This window comes from Purpureocillium lilacinum, assembly GCF_023168085.1.
Source record: "Purpureocillium lilacinum CBS 284.36 DNA, scaffold_5, whole genome shotgun sequence".
NCBI classification, from domain to species: domain Eukaryota; kingdom Fungi; phylum Ascomycota; class Sordariomycetes; order Hypocreales; family Ophiocordycipitaceae; genus Purpureocillium; species Purpureocillium lilacinum.
This window is the reverse complement of record NW_027072115.1, coordinates 4,148,306-4,164,649: the sequence shown is the minus strand read 5'-3', so window position 1 is coordinate 4,164,649 and position 16,344 is coordinate 4,148,306. Positions and strand designations below refer to the sequence as shown.

Below are 16,344 nucleotides of genomic sequence, written 5' to 3'. Positions count from 1 at the left end.
ACAGCTCACATCGCCAGAGCCTCAGCCCCCCTTGAGCAGAGGTCGGCCACCCCGGCCCGCAACTAGGCCCAGGTGAGACCTACCTCCCCTCCTATCCCCTCCTGTACTGTCTGTCCCCTTCTGTGACTCTCGTTGCCCCCGCAGCGAAGCGCAGCGCAGCCCACGCAAGATGAGCGCGCGCGCGGAGCGGAACGGCCAGGCTAGCCCCCCTCCCCCCCCGGCGAGTGACCGTCTGGCCCGGCGTGTGTGGTCGTGCGCGGCTGCATGTGGGCGTGCGTGCAGCATGTGCGTCCTGAGTGTATACATGCGGCGTCCGATGGGCAAGGGCTTGTCTGCCTGCCCGTATGCGCGCTTGCTGCCCGTTTGCCCCCTGTTTCGCCTGCCTGCTTGCTTGCTTTCTTGCATCAATATCGGCCATCCCCTCTCTCCTCTCCACCGGCCCAAAGGTTTCGGGCCCTTGCCTCGCTGCTCCTGTCTTCCCCCTATTGTTGTTGTAGTTGCTGTCCGCACGCCCCTCCTCGTCGGGCCAGCCTCTCCGTACGTATCCGACCGTCATCGTCGACCGGGGGTGGGCGGTGGGCGAGGGGGGTCGCCGCGGCGGCTGCGTCGTAAGGGGGGTCCCATCTCGGCCGCTTGCCGTGGTCCGCACATGCAGTCGGGGGCCAGGGAGCAGCTGCATCCGTCCAGTCGACTCTGGCAGCGGCGGAGCTGTCAACTTCGCCCATGTCGGGGCCCTGCGTGGATGCCCCATGGCATGGCATGGCATGGACATGGACATGGCCCCCGGCATGGGTCCCCCTATATCCCACGTACAGTGCCGTGTTGTAGGGACGAAGGGAGGCAGGGAAAGGAGGGCCGTTGGGCAGTCAGACGATCTAGCTCCATGGCGATCGGTGTCCCGCTGACAGGTCGCGTACATCACCGTAATAGTCAAGCCGGGCCTCCACGCCGACCCATATGCCCTTGGACACGTGCGACGAGCGCGCCGTGTGGCAGACGCTTCGGCCAACTTCGCGCGTCCGCGGTGGCGGCGACGCTGGCCGTCTCTGTCGCGGGCGCGGGGGCCCGCCAACTCGCAAGAAGTGGTTCCCTGAAGCATGTCCATCCAGGCAGCTATCTGTGTCGACGATCGCCCCTCGGCTCGGTCCAAGGCCCAACCCGTGGGCCGCCGGCGGCCCCCTCGATCATGCTCGCTCGCTGTAGGCCACCAAAACGGGTCATGTCGTATACCGCAGGCTCAACCCCCGAGTCGTTCAGTTTCAACCGGTGTGACTGTGGCTGCCTCGGCTCGCGAGGCCGTTTTTTCTTCAACGATCGTGGACGACGCACAACGGGCGGCATAAGCAGCTCGCTGCGTCATGCTACATCGTGACTCGTCCCACTCAGGGGCTTCGAGGCCGAGGAACGCGGCGCGAGACGACAGGCATGGGCTTCCGGCTGTAGTATATCAAGATTAAAGGCAGACGCCCCGTGGAAGGTCGCAAGAACTGTGGGGCCATGTAAAGAACAGAATCTCGCGGTGGCTTTTGCTGCTGGATGTCGGATCATGCAGCTTGGAAACCGGACGTAGCGCGGTTCCTGGGCCCTTTGCCTCCCGGCCCAGCCGTCGCCTGCCACGTTGACGTCGCCGGCCCCCCGGCTGCTTATCCATACCCCCCTCCCTGATGCCGAGAGCGAGCGAGCCAGAGGCACTGTCAACAATTTTTGTCCGGGGCGCCAGTCACGGCCGCTGGGGCCGGCGGATCTCTCCACTGAAGGAGGATCTAGTCATTCATGTGAGGCGAGCGGTATGCACGGGGAAACATGCCTCTTGGTCCATCCCGGCCATGATGCCACCCCATCCGCCTTCCTGCTCGCCACTGACCCGGCTCAACTGCAGCGGCGCCTTGGTGTGCCCATCCATGTGCATCCACCCTGCCCGACGGTCGTGCCAGTCGCGGCTCCAGCCAAGGGCCCCCGCAGGCCGTCAGTCAGGGAATAGAATACCGGCTGCTGCGAGTCCCGCGATGAGGGGAGCGAGATGAGGCCAGGTCGAGCCCGTACAGTACCGTCCATTGGGCATCAGGGCCACCTAAACAACCGGGGGCCGCAGAGCGCACATATGTTGTGATCGGTGTTGGCTGCCAGCTGGTCTGCAAGCCTGGCCAAGCCCAAAGGCACATGCCGACCGGATGTCCGCTTCCACCGGCGCGGTTGATACTCCTGAACGCCACGGTGCATAGCGATCGAAGACCCGGACGGCTTCTTCTGGAGGAGACGAGCGAAGAAGGGGGGCGAAGCACTGCCATGGAGCCGTCGTGCTTGAGTCCCGCCAGGGGCCACGGTGGATCGAGGCGAAGCAGCAGAGATAGAGAGAGGACTCTCCGCGCCTGTAGCCGGTGCTGCCAAGCTGGTCAGTGCCAGGTGAAATAAAATAAACATTCGCCAAGCGGCCTTTCTGCCGAGGATCGGATCCCGCAGGTCAGTCCCAAGGAACAATCAGCCACTATCGCCGACGGAGGGCCGTCATGTTGCCAAGGGGGGAGGCGAGTGTGTCTTCAACGGCGGCTGCTCCACCAGGTCACGGCCGCCTCCTGCAGTCTGTCTCGTCCACAGCCCATCAAGGCAAGGCAACGGACGCCATGCCATGCCATGCCATGCCATGCCCTACCAGGGGGGGGCCCAGCCTTATAGACGAACCACAGCCCCGGCGCACACCGAGAATTGACTGACGTCTGCCCAGCGGCCTCTGGCCCGTTGGGAGTCGGTCGGCCTCTGACACGACACGACACTTGTCCCTCGTCCAAGGGACGAACCATGACGCCCCACACGGCCGCAGATCTGGACACCACCCTCTCTGGCTCTGGCTTTAATAAAGGACAAACAGGCCGGCATGACATCTCAGAAGCCCGGGGTGCCCGGGCAGGCGGGCAGGCACACGCGGCATCCCTGGCCGTCCGCCGTAGCAGCCACGCATCGTGCAGCTCGATGTGACCGAATCAGTCCAAGGGCCAAAAGGCGTGGGCATTAGGGTCAATGCCCAATCACGAGATTGGTTTGGTTTCTGCGGCACGTCGCCTGGAGCAACTGCCCGGAGGAGGTTGGTCAGGCCGCCATTGAACACATTGAACGTTGTCCTGTGTCGTGGGGAGGTGGTTGTCGTTTGCCTTCTTTCATGTTGGGTTGCTTGCTTCAGGTTGCTCGCTCGAGCATCTCCCTGGCAGTCACTTCTTGCCTGCCTCCGTCTCACGGCTCAATGCTGTGCGAAAAGAGTGCCGCAGGACCAGGTGCTGTCGGCTGGTCCCCGTGGGAAGGGGAGGGCTCTCGTCTTCCTGCCGTTCCTGGCCGGCATCATTCGAGGGCGTCATCAACGTGGCAGTCGTCCAGCGGCCCTAGTCCGGGCCGAGCCCACTCGACCTGCCAATGGGGCAGAAACAAACGCGAAGAAGGGCCCTGTAGCAAGGCCATGGCTTGGGCGAGGAACGCGCTCCTGGCCTGGAGGAGCCGGCGCTGCAGGGACTTGCTTTTCGCACATGAGAGAGCGAGAGAGCGTGTGAGCGTGTGAGAGAGAACCCCCGGCTGGCATTGTCCGGTGCTGGAACCCCCCTCTTACCCCCCGCCCGCCCCCCTCCGCGTTCCCAACCCAGCCAGGAACGTGCTAGGCACCGCTCGCCGCAGAGCAGGGGCCAGGCAAAGAGGGGGGTGCCGCTGGTGCCTTACCCCTATGGGGGCGTGCGTGTGAGCGCCGCCGCATGATGATGATGGAAAGATGGCAGCAAAAGTATGGGGCAGGGCGAGGTACGGATACCCAATCCCTCGCATCGAAGCCTCTTTATCCCGCAGGGAACAACCCGATAATGACGACGTTGGCCCGTGTGAGGCAAAGTGTTCGTTGGTCCCGCTGCGGATAGGTGGAAGCCATGTACACCTGTGTGCGCCTACCTTATGTACGTGCGTATGTACGGCACGTAAAGCAGGCAAGGTAGCTACCTAGTACTGTATGTACATAGGCGTGCTATGTATCTGGCGCGTGGGATGTCAAGGCGAGCATGAGGCGACTGTCGAAACGGAAAATTGGGCTGTGGTCAGACAGGTATAAGTTAGCTTGTGTATCCCCAGCACGGATAGCCATGGAGTTGAGGAACCCACCGAGCACATAACTACGGACGAGCAAGTCTGTCTTCCCAGAGACCATTGGGGAAGACTGTCATCGCCAGTGACTGGAGAGCCACCAAGCGACCGGCCATCTCGAAGCATCCCAGGGCAAACGGCCGCCCGGGCGTTGCTGTCACCGCCTGCCGCTGACTCTTCGATTGACAGGCCCGGCCGCTAATACACCATCTTCAACGGCCTGACAGGTGGTGGCTCGCTACGACCAGAAAGCTTGTGAGTGCTCCAAACGGGCCCCCCGGTTGGAAGCGGCGGCGGCGGCTGCTGCTACCTCCTGACCCGCGGCGAGAGGGACAGAAATGTGGCCCCAGTTGGCAGACGACGGAGCCCAGGGGGCACACTCCATCGGCAAGGCTTCAGTGGCTGACAATCTTGGCCGGTTCGCACTGCAGCAGCAGCAGCAGCGGGCAGCGGCAGGAAGCACAACAGGCTCTCTCCTCCTCCTACCTCCCTCCCGCCCTCCACTGTCCGACTCCCTCGGCCCGCCCGTCTTCAGCCGCGCCGCCGCCCTGCGGCCGACACGCTCGCGGCGACCACCATGTGCTATTTCGAACAGACGCGCTGGAGCTGCGGGTACTGGCGTTGGGGCCACTTCCGTCAGCAGTGCAACAAGGAGTACCGGATGGGCGAGACGTGCGGGCTCAAGCTCGTCTACGAGACAAGAACCGAGTCGGACGTGTGTAAACTCTGCCACGACACCGAGAAGAAGCAGCGGCGATACGACAAGATGTATCGCGACGTGCAGCGCTGGCAGCGCGAGGGCAACCGCAATGCCACCATCGAGCGGACATGCGGTGAGATGCACGACGTGATGGGCCAGATCTATCGGATGCGCGAGGAACACGATCACAGGCTACAATCGCTGGGACAGGTACGGACAACCCCGCCATCCCCGTTGGCAAGCAGAGAACGGGAACGATGTAGAAAGGCCTAGGGGGGGAGGGGGAGGGGCAGCATCATCGATGGGGGCCAAAGGACTGAGATGGAGGGGGGGAGGCAGTGCCAGTTGCCGTCCGGGCACGAGGATCCGTGGGCTAACTTGAACGCCTTGCTCTAGTGACAGGACCAGGGGGCGGCGGGAGAGGCTTGCTGCATTTGCGAAACGCGACGACGAGACTACGACGACGACGATGACGACAACGACAACAGTAAGAATAGATTGTCCGACGTGATAGAAAGGGGAACCAAGGCCGCAATGCCGCAGGATCGGCCGAAGAGCAACTCGCTCTTCCAGGAGGGGAAAAAAAAAAGTCTGTTCCACAGCAATGGGGCAGGGGTGGCTCTTCTGGAAGCGAGCCGGCGTTCGAAGACGAGCGCCTAAATGGCTCGAAGAAGGGGGAGGAGGGGGGAGGAGGGGGCGAAGGAGGAAGAGAACCGGAGCCAGAACTGCGGGAGTGCGCACAAAAACAGGGAAATCGCCGGCGCTTTTGTTTCGTTTCTTGTTCAACTGACGACCCTGGAGTTTCGCCTCGACGCGGCCTCCATTGTAAAACGACGGGCACTCCCTTTGCATCTTTCATGGATACCTGGTAGCTGACCTCACCTACCTTACTTACCATTGTACCTAGGCACGCTGATCAGAGCCTAATGGATTGGTGCGTCATGGCACCGACAACCGCTGCTGGCATCGAGGTCGGCAGTCTTGGCTTGTGCTTCTCGGAACGTCCATGTGTGGGCAGCAACACACGGCGGTGGGTCGTTGTGCGAAATGACCAAGGGCTTTGCGTGGCAGGGAAAGAATGTGACTGCGACGAAGCCGACCACCTGCGACTCCCGCGCTGCCTCCTGACCTGGCCGAGGACTGGGATCGGGTGTACATATTACATACCTAGTTGCTCCGTAGCTTCGTACTGGTTGCTGCGTTTAACCCTGGTAGCAGCCCTGCCGTCCGTTGAGCTCCGCTGAACGACGAACTCTGTCAGTGTCAAGAGTGGCCGGGGGCCACAGCACAGCCCACGCCATGGCAGCGTCTGCCCGCCTGGGCCGCTGGGGGCCCTAACGGAGGTGCCTAGAGGACTTGATGCAGCGGCTGCTGCACCGTGTGCTCCCGATGGAGCATTGGGCTCGCTTATCGGGGTTTTGGCCTGTCTGCGTCAGCCCAGTTGCCCGAGTCTGCCGCATAAACAGGCCGCGCCGGGAGAGGAGCGCGGCCGCCGGCCTGGGACCATCGATCTGGAGGACGTCGCGCTCTAATAACGCGGCACGCCTTCATACGTCAATCTGATGGCAGCCTGACCGTGGTTACCCAATGCAGCCCAGGTACCGTGACGGACGTGGGACGCAAGCGAGCGGGAGGTGCTGCGGCGCGGTGCCTGTCAGTGGGGTGGAGCGGTCCAGGGCTGGGCGGACGGTTGTTGCCGGTCTCTCTCGTTGCGGGCCGGCCCATTTGGCGTTTGAACGAAGTCATCGGGACTGAGTGAGTGTCTTCGGTGGTACATAAGTGGCTGCCCATACTTCTGGGCGACTTGGCCCGACGACCTGGACAGTTCGCGCCGTCCGCGGCCGCCTGGGTTATTACTGCGTCGACGTGCTCGCTCTCGGCCAAAAGACACAACACGATGGCGGTCCCGAAGGTTTGGGGCAGCCTGCGGCAAGATCCTTGTCAGCCCACCCCCCGCTGGGGCCACGGAACTAGGGCAGCGGTGCGAGCCGAAGCCGGAGAAACCACAGGCTAGAGGCGTTTCCGACGGCAAGCCAGACGACCATCCTGGCAGCTAACGCACTCCACTAGCACGCTGCGCACGTGTCTGACGCTCAATGGGCATTTTTGCGGTGAAGAACTGGTCCAGGTCGCTCCCAACCCTGTTGTCGCTTATGATCGTGGTTGGCAAAACGGCAAAAAAAACTCAGCAAAGAACGAAGACCCGGAATGAGACCCGCCCAATACCGATAGGTTAGTCCACATGGGGTCCGTTGGGACCCTCGCTCAGGTGAATATTTCCATTTCCATTGGTGTGTTTCTGAGTCTGTTTGTACAAGTGCTTTGGTCATGCGCACAGAAATAAAATCTCTTGATTATCCCACTGAAACGGACAAGGGTGAGAAGAAGCCGAGGAGACCCGCACAGCGCGGCAGTGCGCTCGCCTGGTAGGGAATCTTCTTGTCGCAGATGAGATATCTCGGCGCTCCTCCCGGTGCGAACATTTGGGGGGTATCAAGACAAAGAAAAGAGTCGTCCAGCGTGTACATCTGTCGGATCCCGTGCGACCCCGCCGACGAGGTTTCCCGCGGAGAGTCGCATCCAGAGGCCAATTTCCGCACTTGGCCGCGGCACCAGAAGGGCCCAGCACCAGTCGGGCGGCCGTGCGACCGTGCGTCCGTTCCAGGCCCAGCGTTTATTTCATGGCTGCGGCAGCGTCCGCGAATGTTCCGACAAGGGGGCCGCCGCCATTGTCGTCCTCGAGAGTCTTGATGCTCGCAGGCCGATTGCTCTGCAGCTCGACCGTGTCGTCCTCCGCCAACCAGTCGACCTTTATGCCAGACATGTCGCCATCCTCGTCAGCATTGAGCTTGGAGACCAAGTGCTGGTATCGCGCCACACGGGCCCCTTGACCGGCGTATGCAAACGGCGTCGAGCTGGCGCCTCGAGTTGAGGAAGTCTGAGGTGCAATCTCGAAGACGTCGACCATGTTACTGGGCTTCGTTAGTCCCGCGCAAAATGCCGACATGACCTGAAGGGTTCACCAACTTGGACGTCTTTGCAACCACTCTCTGAAGGGCCTCGTTCTCCCGCTGCGCCTCTATCGTCTCGTCGCCGCCTAACGCGGGGTCGCCGAAGCTGCCATACTGCATGCCGTTGCCATCCTCGTACAGCAGCCTGCCCTCTTCGTTCTGCCGCGAACCGTCAGCGCACGCCGGCCCGACGCATATTGGCAGAGTAAACAGCCGCGCCTTCGACTCACCTCGTCGTAGTCATCTTTGTCGCGCCTTCCGAGGCAGGACTGACAGATGCCCATCCCGGATTGGTGGCGGCGCCGCGGCGCCGGCAACTGAGTCGAGGAGCTTCGCCCGGCGTGTGGTATCAGAGCGCCTGTACCATGCTCGTACGGTCCAGCGGTGCCGACGCGTGTCTGAGCCGCTGATAAGAGATGTCGTCGCCAGGTGCGCTGATGGTGGTTGGCGTTCGGAGCTCGCGACTTGGTGGTGCGGGAGCCGGTGGGTCGAAATTGGCTTCGAGAGACGGGCCGGATAAACCGCGGACCGCACACGCCAACCGTTACGCCAGGCGCGACCGAGCACTTGCCTTCGCAATCGCGTCTACGCCGCAGAGGACGTTTAACAGCCGGCCGATTCGATTTGAACACTGGTATTGCCACCAGACCTCTTCCTACATCCCGCTACTTTCCCGGACATGAGATGCCGGGACTCGATGCTGTTGGATCCCTTGACCAATATCGAATGAACACTTGTTCCAGATGATGAATCCGCCCGCTGCCGACTCGGGTCCCTGACTCCCTTTAATGCCCCTTGGCCGGCCCAGCCCCGTCCATCCCTGGCTCTGCCCTTGAGAGCTTTGAATCAAAACCCACGATGCTGCATTAAATGGTCATGTTCTGGGCAGTTCTAAAGACGGATGCTCCTCGGAAAGGTAGTCACTGGCGTTAGCTGTCCCCCTTCGCGCCTACGACAGGGGGATGCCGACTCCTCGATATTGTTTCCATACTTATGTCGCCCAGCTCGAGTCTTCGGCGACCCTTCGCGCGTGTCCTTGTAGAAATCATCGTTAAAAGGGCCCTATTAGTCCATGCCTGGCGATCTTTGACTTGCCAGGTTCAACACACTCGCTCACGCCTCCACGACATCTTCCAGTCCCCAGTGGCCAGTTCCATGTCCTAGAGCGCCTAGTCACTCATTACCAAGGAATCGCATCCCCCCTCACTCTTTCCCATACCATCACCATGAACGGTCGCCTCATACTCGCCATGCTGGCCGTGGCGCCCATGTCCGAGGCTCGCTTCGGTCGCTTGGCGCGAGCTGACCCCGAGTGCTGCCCGTGCCCGCCGCCGTTGGGGTCGCCGCGCACGACTATCACATTCACAGTGACACAGCAGGCCACCCAGCTGCCAACTGTCACCGTGTACAATACCGTTACCGTCACTCCTGCGGCTGCAGCTCCCCAAACAGTCACTGTCAACGGGAGCGCAACTGTCACGCAGCTGGCGCCAGAGACGCACACCGTTACCGTAAAGGAGTCCGTCATGGCATCATGCTCACTGGTGTATTTGACGCAACAAACCACAATTACTCCCACAAGTCCCGTTACCACGGTCATTGTTCAACCCCAGCCTCCCCCGCCACAAGGACCCCAGCCCGTCGTCACCAAGGTCGCCCCGGCGCCAGAGGCACAACAGCAGGCACCGGTGTCCATACCAAGCCCGCCTGCGCCAGCCGGGCCGCCAGCTGCGAACGTCACACCTCAAGCAGCGCCTCAGCCCGCACCCACGGCACCCGCAGCTGCCTGTCCCCCTCTCACCACTTCCACAACCGTTGCCACCGTCTACAACACCATCACTCTCACCGTCGAGAATACTAGCACGGCCAACATGACGTCAGGGCCTAGCGCACAGCCAACAGTGTTTATCAAGCCTACCAACTTTGCACGGGGTCGCAGTCCGCGCGCCCCGACTGCAGGAATTGCCTAGGTGAACAGAACGGGGGGCCCGTTGAGGCTGCAGCTCACGACGTTACTTCGTACAAAGCGGCCGGTTTGTCACTTGCACTTTCATGTACAGAATCGAAGCTGTTATCTAGTCCTTCCACGATACGTAATTTAATAATGAAGCGCAAGCGTGCCGTCAACATTGAATGGGTGGTGAGGTTTTGAGTGCAGAAGCTGTGCGTTGATGCAGCGCCGGGTAACCCATTTCTCTTGCCTCGATACGACGTCGGGGTTCCATTCAAGTCCAGAAACTGACCGCACACATGCGTGGCCCCAACGTTTCATGTTCACACAACTATTTCTGCAGTGGATGGAACTTTTGCTATTTCCTTGCCTGTACCCTCTGAACGCGGTTTTAGAGATATCCCTAGGCGAAACAGCGTCCTTGGGTGCGATACATGTGCTCCGTACACATCACTTCAAGAAAGGTGATGGGAGGCATAGCACACCTTTCGAGCTACCCGAGAGCCCAAAACTTCGGAGGCATGGCGGGAATCATCAATGCCCTTGCGTGCCTTTGAGACAACCCTCAGGGCCATGCTGTGGTACTCCAAAATTACTATTGGTTCAATTCTGAAAGTGCATGATCAGCCATCAGCCGTGGCGATCACGCGGTGGCGACGTGTTCAATCAGAGTACTGCGAGGCACTCGGGTAAACGGTATCAGGGGGTGCCTAACGGTGGCGATTCACGAAGTCCGTATCACCGAGCGGACTGTATGTGCTTGCATTACTTCGCTCTCGAGCAGAAACTTTGGAATCAGCATACATGTAATGACTACTGTCATTACTTCGCTTGCTTTTTGCCCGGAGTCCTACTGTGTTTCTGTGGGATACATTCGCCAGCAGGCGCGAATGTGAGCATCATCACAGCTACGATTGGCCTTTCAGGGGCTCGTTCGCACTGGATATCCGGGAATGTCATCGCCATTGGGCGACGGGTTTGCACCCCTTAATTATTCGCCGTCATTTCCCAGCCTGGCACTCCGTCTTGCGAGCTGATGTTGAAGTGTGCGACGTGTTCAATGATCATTCAGGGGTAACGGCATTCACCCTCTGGCCCTCGCCGTTCGACACGCGTCTGCAGCTCCACAGGCCTGGCCATATCGAGGCGGTGATTCAAGTCAGGTGCCTACATCCTTTTTGGCATTCGCCCCCAGTCTCGATGTGATTTGTAGAAGCGGTAAATGGTCAACTTTCGGCCGCTGTTCTCGGCAAATCTTGTGAGCGTCCATATTCTGTAGCAGCTGGACAATGATGAGACACCTAGGACTCTGCCAACAGGTTTCCGCTTGCTTCCAGACCGGAAGAGGGATTTCTCCTCGCTGGGCGGGCTGCAGAAGAACGGGAAACGGCTGATTCATCACGCGAGGATGCGGTCAAGACCGGGATCGATTCGCCACGCGACCGCACGATACCTTGCAACAGCTACGTGACCCACGAGGGCACGCAAGGCCTTACCTTGATTTTTTTCGGTCCAGACTGATGCATTTGAAGGCTGACTAGATCGCCTCTGTCGCGTCGATGGTCTGCCTGCCGGTCTTTGTGGTTGTGATCGAGATTGAACGGCAGGCCATTTGTCTCAGCCAAGGCGTGGTGATGAAGCTTCCACATAATCATGGCGTTTTGACATCGGAGCAGTTTGCAGATCCGGCATGTCTTGCGTCTAGAGTTGCATGTCTCACATTCGAGGGCGCCGAACTCCTTCACCGCCGCCAATCTGATACAGTGCAGTCAATGAAACAGCAATTCGAGGGCCGCTCCAACGCAGAGGACGTCTAAAAGGACGCCGTGTTCGAGTCAGACCATGGGTTTCTCGTGGATGTGAAGAAGCGCCCCCCAGGATGGAGAGGATGACAGCGCCGAGACTCGCCGAGGACTGTCAGTGCAGAAGCCTTCAATTCCATTGCTGGAGCTTGGAATCCGGACTGAGGATCCACCCTCCATGAACGGGGTACGAGGTACCTCGTGCACACGTGAAGTTTTCGTGCCGCTGATGGTGGGCGGGCGCCCGCTGCGAGGTGGTGGCGGCTGGACGGGCCGACGAAGCGGGCAGGGCAGAGACGGCGTTCTGGCTCCTGATGCGGGGGAAGGCGCCGCTCGGGGGAGCCTGGGGACTCGGGGGACTGGGGGGCTCCAGCAAATAGACTTGAGGGCCCTTCCTTGTTCTTACCTCCATGTTAGTCTCGCTTAGGGGATGCTACCATAATGCAGTATCAGGTCAGAGTCATGCAATTGGCGGCGGGTTGGCAGTGGTGGGCAGATCCGCAGGCAGGAACGCCCGAGGTTGGAGCGTGCCTGCCTCGTCTTGAGTCTCTTGCCTGTTTGGTTCGTGGTCCCCAGGTTGAGTCTGCGCCGCGGGCAGGCGCAGGCGCGGGTGGCACGAGGACGTTCCTTCCGTCTGGTGGAAGCAGCAGCTGAATGGATGCATCCCGTCCATCCATCAGCGCTGGCGACGCCTCGACATCGGCACCATCTCGGAGCCTCCCTCGACGACGAGACGCCACGACGGTCCTCGCATTGACTCGACGGCCCTGACATCCGGCTGGTGTCTTGCGTCTCGCGTGTTGTGCCGTCACAGCACGCCGCTCTGAATGCACTGCATACGGCCAGACGACCGGACATGCGCCAGCTGCAACAAGCCACAACGGCCATGTCGTGCCATCAAACGCGCCTCAGCTGGAGGCGCGCAGGTCGCCAGCCAGGCGCTGCCACGCTTTCATCCGCCCACATGGGCGGCAAGCGGTTAATATCACGCCCGGCCGACTATCGACGGCTGCGAAGACCCCCTCTCCGGCTCCTCTCGCCGCCCGCAATACAATGTTAGCAGCAGTGGCTAAAGTGCCGACGAGTCGCGCGCCGTTTGCCTGGCTGCCCGTTCTGGACAGCGCAGGAGGCCATTTCCCCTGGTGATTGGAGATGGGTGGCTAAAATGTCCAGGACACCGGCAGGGCACGTCTCGTCGCGCTTGCATTCTGCCTAATCTGACGCCGCCTCTCCCACTGCCGGCATCACGGGCTGGGGCGTCGTCGCTCGGCCGCACTGGGACAGACGGCCAGAAGTTCATGGCACCAACACGACGTGAATGCGACTCGTCGAGCCGACGAGATGCTGTGCGAGCAGATGGGCTGCGGCAGCGTCGCAGGGTGCCGAGTCCCTCGCGGAGATGCTCAGGCCATGGATAATCCCCGCGATCGCACTACGTTCGACGCAGACCCGTTTGAAGCTCGAGGTTTCCACATGCGACCCGCCCTCGCCACCGGAACTACCACGTCCAACATTCAGACTGGCAGAACAAGAATCTTGCAAGTCACGAGGCCGCGCTGCGAATGGAGAATTGCACGTAGAGTTGAGTCCTCGAAGCCACCCCCATGGGGACCCTGCCGGCCTTGATTACCCCAACTTTCACCACTCGTGTCAGCGACCCCCAGATTCTCCCTGCTTTTAGCGCCCTCTCCTCGACCCTCCTCCCCCTGTCCTGCCCTGTCCTAGCCCCGGCCAAGACTGCTCCAAATTCCCTCTTTTCCCGCTTTGCTCGCTCGCCGGCTAATATGCCTTTCTCTGCAAAGGCACATGGTCTTTACAGGCGTGCAAATGGGCAGATGGCTCGCGCGAGGGCATGGGCCGTCTGTGCGCCCGCAACCGAGCAGCATATGACAGTCGGCCTCTGGTGAGGCGGCCGAGGCGAAACTGCCAGCAAGATGGGCAAACGCGACCCGGCTGGCTCTTCAGTTGGCCTCGCTTGGAACCGGCCCGCCAACCGCATCCACGGCTGACGGCCAGAGCTAAAATAGCAGGGCTGCGCGACGGCTGCGTGACCCTGAATGCACGTTGAGGATTGGGCCCCCCGGCAGGGACTCTGAAGCCGCGAGCTGCCGTGGGTTCCCTTCCCGCCTTTCCGGCCTGTCGACCCTCCTGCTTGGAGTCTAGGCCGGTCTCGTCAACCCCGTGGTCAGCTCCTCGATCGAGCCTCTTGTGCTTCCTTTCCGTCTCTCCGAAAGCCACAGCCGCTAGCTTCTTGGTGGCCGGCGATGGGGTCTCCTCTCGACTTTATCCTGTCCGGGGGTGAGACAAGCATCAATCCCAATTGGTGGCATTCCCTGTCTCAATACTTCGACTCTCTTGACAGCTTGACTATGGCCGTCAACACTATCCTTTGCCCGATGCATATAAGACATCGTGCGTCTCCGCCGTCCGACGATCTCTTGAACTGACAGGCCGTCCCATCCCCACCGCTCAGTTCACTCAGAGCCGGTCCCCGCCGTTTCTCCAAGGGAACTCGTTGATCCCTCCGCCTTGCCAAGTCATTTGAGAGCGCTATCAATTAGTTGAGACGAGCAGCAGCCAGTCACCATGGTCAACCTCAAGCCTGGCGGTGTCAAGCACCTCGTGCAGTCCAATGTCGAGGAGAACATCGATATTGCGCGCGCCGAGGCGCCCAAGTTCGAGCGCGTCACCTGGTACAAGGAGCCGCATCTGCGCAAGCTCTACTTCCTTAGCATCTTCCTGCTCATCGGATCCGCCACCACCGGTTTCGATGGCATGCTGCAGAACACGTCGCAGCAGATGGATTACTGGAAGAAGTACTTCCCCGAGTACGCCGACGCCAACAAGCTCGGCATCCTCATCAACATGTACAATATTGGCTCCATCATCTCGTACCTGTTTTCGCCGTACATGGCCGATATTCTGGGACGCAAGCCGACCATCATGGCCGGCTGCATCATCATGATTGCCGGTTCCTGCATCACTGCCTTTGCCAAGAACTACGGAAGTGAGTCGGCTCGCGCGTGTGAATGCTGCTCCGCTAAGCTAAAGTTGCGCAGTGTACATTGGTGGGCGTTTTGTCCTCGGCTTTGGCAACTCCCTTTCGCAAATCTGCTCCCCTATGCTTCTGACCGAGATCTGCCACCCGCAACACCGTGGTCCTCTGACGACTGTGTATAACTGCCTCTGGAACCTTGGCTCACTGCGTAAGTCATGAACCTCTTCACATCAATGCTCACAATTCTGACAGCTTCTAGTCGTGTCCGTCATTGGTTGGGGTACTGCCTCCATCCCCAGCGACTGGTCGTGGCGCTCCATCACCTTCCTCCAGGCCGGCCCGTCACTCATCCAGCTGGCTGGCATCTGGTGGGTGCCCGAGTCCCCTCGCTTCCTTGTGCACAAGGACCGATCCGACGAGGCCCTTGCCATGCTTGTCAAGCACCACGGAGGCGGCGACCCGAACAACGCGACCGTGCTGTTCGAGTACCGCGAGATCAAGCAGACCATCGAGACGGACCGCAACAACAAGACGGCGACCAGCTATCTCGACTTCTTCAAGACCAAGGGCAACAGGTGGAGGCTCGCGATCGTCATTTCGCTCGGTATCATCTCGCAGTACTCTGGCAACGCCCTGTTCTCCAACTACATCGACATCATTTATGAGGGTGCGGGTATCAAGGAGCAGAACAAGAAACTGGCTGTAAGTTCACCTCGAGGCCAAGAAGCCTGTCTGGCGCTGACATGACATAGTTGACTGCCGGCAAAACCATCATGGACCTTCTCATTTCCTGCGGAGCTGCTCTGCTTGTCGACAAGGTCGGCCGCCGACCGCTTTTCATGACGGCCATTTCCGGCATGGTGGTCGCTTTCGTCTGCTGGACCATTACTGGCGCGGTGTACGAAAAGTCCGGCCACACGATCGCCGACGGCACGACGGTCTACACCAACCAGGGATCCGGATATGCCCAGATTGCGTTTGTCTGGCTCTTTGGCGTCTTCTACGACATTGGTTTCTCGGGCCTGCTGGTTGCATACGCGCTCGAGATTCTCCCCTTCCACATGCGTGCTAAGGGTATGTCGAGCCTGCAGTCAAAGAGCTTCTTGTCAAGATGTGTGTACTGACTCCAACCCGCAGGTCTTGTCATCCTCAACATCACGGTCCAGGCCGTGCTCGCCGTTGGAAAGTCAGTTGCTCAAGGTCCCTGCCTGTATAATGCTCGACCTGCTAACGCCGCCGCAGCCAAACCAACAAGCTCGCGTGGGAGAACCTGCCCAACCACTGGAACTTTATGCTGTTCTACACGCTCTGGGATTTCTGCGAGCTCATCTTCGTGTACTTCTTCTACATCGAGACCAAGGGCCCGACCTTGGAGGAGATTGCGCGCATCTTCGACGGCGACGAGGCAGTGCCGCACATCAACCTCGAGCAGGTGGAGAAGGAGGCACACCTCACGGCCCTCCACGAGGAGGAGGTCACGGAGAAGAAGGCTTGATCTGCAGGCCCGATTTGCTATGCGTTTTAATCAGCGGACCAAGAAGTCGACGGTCAAGGACGGTGCCACGGCGGCTCCACAACGATGGGTCGCTGCACACCTGGACGGGGAGCAAGCGGGTATTCGATATTAATGGATCATTCTGGTCAAACGACCTTTACTGGGAACGCGCGTCGAAGGATGAAGGTGAAGATGATGGGCAAACGTAATGGCAGCGGCGGTCTGAAGTCGAGCTGCCTTGTTGAGACGCCCGACAGCGCGTCTATTCCTCCCGGCG

At 60.3% G+C, this 16,344-nt stretch overlaps 4 protein-coding genes across 4 annotated transcripts; 3 read left to right on the top strand and 1 right to left on the bottom strand.

The window, feature by feature from the left end:
- Positions 1–4,687: 4,687 nt before the first annotated feature.
- On the top strand, positions 4,688–5,083 carry PLICBS_007861 (uncharacterized protein; the record flags this gene model as incomplete). Its single annotated transcript, XM_018321334.2, has 2 exons — positions 4,688–5,020; positions 5,078–5,083. The coding sequence occupies 2 exons, from the start codon at positions 4,688–4,690 to the stop codon at positions 5,081–5,083; spliced, it is 339 nt and encodes a 112-aa protein (XP_018181231.1).
- A 2,401-nt stretch (positions 5,084–7,484) lies between these two features.
- PLICBS_007860 (uncharacterized protein) lies at positions 7,485–8,105 on the bottom strand (the record flags this gene model as incomplete). The annotated part of the gene is made up of 3 exons (XM_018321333.2): positions 7,485–7,782; positions 7,838–7,980; positions 8,052–8,105. The coding sequence occupies 3 exons, from the start codon at positions 8,103–8,105 to the stop codon at positions 7,485–7,487; spliced, it is 495 nt and encodes a 164-aa protein (XP_018181230.1).
- Positions 8,106–9,047: 942 nt separating this feature from the next.
- PLICBS_007859 (uncharacterized protein) lies at positions 9,048–9,791 on the top strand (the record flags this gene model as incomplete). Its single annotated transcript, XM_018321332.2, has 1 exon — positions 9,048–9,791. The coding sequence occupies one exon, from the start codon at positions 9,048–9,050 to the stop codon at positions 9,789–9,791; it is 744 nt and encodes a 247-aa protein (XP_018181229.1).
- Positions 9,792–14,160: 4,369 nt separating this feature from the next.
- Positions 14,161–16,067, top strand: PLICBS_007858 (uncharacterized protein; the record flags this gene model as incomplete). The annotated part of the gene is made up of 6 exons (XM_018321330.2): positions 14,161–14,581; positions 14,634–14,780; positions 14,832–15,274; positions 15,325–15,646; positions 15,710–15,758; positions 15,815–16,067. 6 exons carry the CDS (start codon positions 14,161–14,163, stop codon positions 16,065–16,067), a joined length of 1,635 nt encoding a protein of 544 aa, XP_018181227.1.
- Between the last annotated feature and the right edge of the window lie 277 nt (positions 16,068–16,344).